This window comes from Alligator sinensis, unplaced genomic scaffold, assembly GCF_000455745.1.
Source record: "Alligator sinensis unplaced genomic scaffold, ASM45574v1 scaffold553_1, whole genome shotgun sequence".
NCBI lineage: Eukaryota > Metazoa > Chordata > Crocodylia > Alligatoridae > Alligator > Alligator sinensis.
The window spans coordinates 18,367-22,629 of record NW_005842389.1 but is presented as its reverse complement, the minus strand read 5'-3'; the positions used below and the strand labels follow the sequence as shown (position 1 = coordinate 22,629).

General features: G+C 58.8%; 1 protein-coding gene across 1 annotated transcript in view; it reads right to left on the bottom strand.

Moving 5' to 3' along the window:
- Window positions 1-4,263, bottom strand: part of SRRT (serrate, RNA effector molecule) — a gene marked incomplete at its 5' end in the record, with an annotated part of 14,300 nt that overhangs the window by 7,601 nt on the left and 2,436 nt on the right. Inside the window, 4 exons of the mRNA XM_014522683.1 lie at window positions 541-654; window positions 1,113-1,214; window positions 1,447-1,619; window positions 2,591-2,760. Of these exons, the coding sequence (XP_014378169.1) occupies window positions 541-654; window positions 1,113-1,214; window positions 1,447-1,619; window positions 2,591-2,760 (559 nt within the window). The remainder of the gene's footprint in view (window positions 1-540; window positions 655-1,112; window positions 1,215-1,446; window positions 1,620-2,590; window positions 2,761-4,263) is intronic.

Genomic DNA, 4,263 nt, shown 5'->3' with positions numbered 1-4,263 from the left:
CTCCCCCCCCTTCTCCCCGGGGGGGGGGGGGCTTTGTTAGCAGGAGCAGGCTTGGGGCCCTGGAGTACCCTCAAGCCCGCTCCTAGTCCTGGCTGCAAAAGCAAGCCCCACCTCCAGCCCATCCCCCCAGAACTGGGCCCCTAGTTGGCCTCCACCCTCCCACACCGTACCCGAGTCTCCCCACCCAGAATCAGACCCTTAGAGTCCCCACCCCTATGATAGTGCCTTCAGAGGCACTGCCCTCAGTTCCCACCAGGATTCAGGAGCCAGAAGCCCTGCCCCCTCCCCTCAGGCCCCACCCCTAGCTCTTCCCCACAGGATCAGGCCACCAGAAGCTCTGCCCCCTTTTCCCAGGCCCTGCCCACCCCAAAAGCCCCATCTCAACCCAGAACCTGGCTCCCTCAGGCCCCTCCCCCACCCAGGACCAGGCTCCCTGCAAGCCCTGCCCATCTCTCAGGCCCCACCCCCAGCATGGGGCACCTGCTGCCTTCTACCCCCCATCTGGCCACTTGGGGAGCCCCAGAGGCCCCAGGGCTCACCCTCCTTCGGGTCGTCACCAGGGCCGCTGTCGTCACCAGAGTCAGACTCAGAGACGCTGCCATCATCATCGCCGCTGTCCTCGCCACTGCGCTTCCGCTTCCGCTTCTTGCTTGCCTGGCAGGGGTGGGGGGCACATCAGGGTGGGCGGACCAAGTCAGGGGGTGGGGCCTGGAAAAGGCTGTAGGGGAGGGGGAAGAGCCTAGCAGAGCAGGGCAGGGCCAAAGGGGCGGGGCTTAAGAAATCAAGGGGTGGGGCCAAGTGCAAGGGGGCAGGGCATGGATGGAAGGGGTGGGGCCTAGCAAATCAAGGGTTGCATTTAAGTGGGAGGTTGAGTCTTGGGGGCAGGAGCTGGAGAGGAGGGGTGGGGCCAAGCATATCACAGGGGTGGTGCTGAGTCTAAAGGGCCAGGGCTATCTCAAGGGGTCAGGGCCTGGTGGGGATAGGCAGGGCCCAGTACATCAAGGGGCAGAGCATGGAGCAGAAGGGCAGCCAGGGGGCAGGGCTGCAGGAAAGGGGCGGAGCCCAGCATTGTGGTGGAGATGGGGGTAAGGGACAGTGGGGGCAGGACCCACCTTCTTGGGCTCTGCCTCAGGCTCCTCCTCCTTCTTGGGCAGCTGCTCCTCGGGCTCTTCCCCCTTCTTGACCTTGTCCTCCACAGGCTCCTCCTCCTCCACCTGCAGAGGGGCGTGGGCAGGGCTTTCAGTGCTGATGCAAGCAGGGTCCACCCCCCATTAACCTCTTCCCTGCCACCACACTCCTCCCTACCCCCTGCCCATTTCCTGAGTCCTAAGGGGGAAACTGAGGCATGTTGCCCAAAACAAAACCCCTTGAAGGGGGCAGGGCCTGGTCTCCTGGGTCCCTGCCTTTGTCCCCATCCCCTCCATTAACCCCGCCCCTGCTGCCAACCTTTTTGGCCTCGTCCTTCTTGGCCTCATGCTCTGGGCCCTTGCGCTCGGGCTCAGGGGGGCGGGGCTCCTCCTTTCTGGCCGCCTCCCCCTTCTCTGTCCGCCCTTCCTCCTCCTCCTCCTGGTCCAGGATCTTCAGGTCATTCTCCGTGCCACCCTCCATCTTGATGACAGCTGCAGGGCGGCGGGATGAAGGGATCAGATGTGGCCAGTATGAAGCCAAGAACTTGCCCCATTTCCACCCCCCCCCCCCATATCCCAGGAAAAAGCAAAACTAGAGAGGATAAAAGCCCTAATACTGCTGCTGCTAGGTGGGTATCCCCCTTCATAGCTAGATGGATGCCTCTGGAGTTTCCACTCCCAGGGGCAGATAAGGCTGGGGTTTTGTCCCCCCTGCAGAAGTACCCCAAAAGGGGTAAAAATGAGGCTAAAATATGGAGGATAAAAGCCCTACTACTCCTGCCAACAGAGAATCACCCCCTGTAGCTCCCAGGTCTGGGTTGGATGGTGATGGGCACCTCTAAAACTGGCCCCTGTGGTGGATAGAGCTGGGTTTCTCCCCCTAAATTCCCCAGAAAAGGGCAAAACAACTGGATCAAAGCCCTACTACTGCTGGAAATACAAAATCACACCCTGTAGCTCCCAGCTCTGGATTGGATGGTGAATGGACACCTCTAAAGCTGTCCCTAGGGTAGATGGAGCTGCGTTTCTGCCCTAAATACTCCAGAAAATGGCAAAATGACCTGGATAAAAGCCCTACTACTGTTGCTGTATAAAGAAACACCCCCTGTAGCGCCTAGCTCTGGATCTGATGGTGATGGATGCCTATGAAACTGCCCAAGGATGGAGAGAGCTGAGTTTCTGCCCCTAAACACCCCAAAAGAGAGTAAAACAATCAGGATAAAAGCCCTACTACTGCTTCTGATAGAAAATCACCCCCTGTAGCTCCTCGCTCTCCATCAGATGTTGAGAGATGCCTCTGAAACTGCCCCCAAGAGCTGGGCTCCTGCCCCCAAATCCCCCAGGAGGGGGCAAGGCCACCCGGATAAAAGCCCTACTGCTGCTGCTAAAGGTTCAGAGCTCTGCCCCCACATTTTCAGAGTCCTGGGTGGAAAAACTGAGGCTGCCCCCAGCCCCCCCAGTACCAGCGTCAAGAGTCTTGATGATGGCGCTGGCCTTGTCCATGTCCAGCAGTAGTGTGTCAAACCAGGCATTGTCCAGCAGGTACAGGAAGACGCGGAGTCGGTTCTGCAGTGCCCCCTGCGCATCCTGCTTGCGCCGCCCTGCCTCGTCTGGGTGGTATTTGGACCGGAACCTTCCAGGAGGGCGGGGGAGGGAGGGCAGAAAGAAAGAGAGGCTGTTAGCAGCGGGGCAGGGGCACAGGGCTTCAGACATGCAAATAAGGACTGGGGGGATCCCACTGGATGGGATGGAAGAGGGGTCGGGGCTTTGGAGACGGGGAGCCCCTCTGCAGGGAGGGGGGTTGCCTGGATGCCTGGCTTTTTCTTTTCCCCAAGGGGGGGCGTGAGGAAAGGACCCAGGCGTCCGGGCTCCCAGCCCCCCCGCCCGCCCCCTCCCAGAGAGGCCCCCAGACGCCTGGGCTCTCTATCCTTGTCTCCTCCCAGCTCCTCTACACCCCTACAGCTCCCAGGTGCCTGGGTTCTCTCCCTCTAGAGCCCTTCTCTTGCCTCCCGCACTGAGAAGCCCCAAACACCTGGGTTCCCTGCCCCCCAGACTCCTTCTCCTGGGCTTCCAGCCCTCCCGGACACCTGGGTTCTCTACTCTCAGATCCTGTCTTCTGGTCTCCCGAGCCCCAAGAAGCCCGGGACACATGGGTTCCCCTGCACTCTGCCTACAAGTCTCCCAGCCTATCAAATGCCTGCTTCTCAGGGATGTCCTTCCGAATCAGTCCCATGCAGGCGCAAAACTGCCCCACGGAGCTGAGTTTCTGCCCCTAAATACCCCAAAAGAGAATAAAACAACCCGGTTAAAAGCCATACTGCTGTTGCTCATAAACGATCACCCCTCTATTGTTCCCAGCTCTGGATCTGATGGCAACGAACACCTCTACAGCTGGGTTCCTGCCCCTAAATTCCCCAGAAAAGGGTAAAACAACCTAGATAAAAGCCCTACTACTGCTGCTGGGTATTCCCCACCCCCAACCAAGAGAGGGGGCAGGGAATTACCCTTAAAAGGAGCTGGGAGGAACCATCCATTATTAAAAAAAAAAAAAAAACCCACTGGAAGGGGGGGCCTCGCCTTTAAAAGGAGCTGGGAGGAGCAATCCATTTGCAACCCCCCCATGGAGGGGGGCAGCTGGGGGTGGGGCTTTGCCCTTAAAAGGAGCTGGGCGGGGCTTGCGGACGAGCACATCCCGACTCAAAAACGCTCGCCGGAGACAGGCCGGAGCGAACGCAGCGAGAGAACGACGCGGGTCATACATACACGTGGCTCCGACTCCAGCCCGGGGCCGCTGGCTTTTTTTTTCCGGTGGGTTGCGAAAGAGGACCAGAAACACAAAAAAACCCAAAAACGACTCCAAAAAGCCCCCAGTTTCAGGGGCTTTTGGGCTGGTTTCCTCCTTCCCGGCGACTCCAGGAGACAAAAAAAAAAAAAAAAAAAAAAAGACCCCATCCGGGAAAAAAAAAACAAAACCAAACACGCAAAGGAAAATAAAAAAAGACCCCGAAATGCCGGGTTTTTGGGCAAATTTCCCGGCCTCTCTGTCTAATTCCTGCCGACTTTTACGTAGTTCTAAGGCACCACATTGTGCGTGGTGGGCGGGCCCTGGCTGTCTGGCTAATGAGGGCCCGGATGG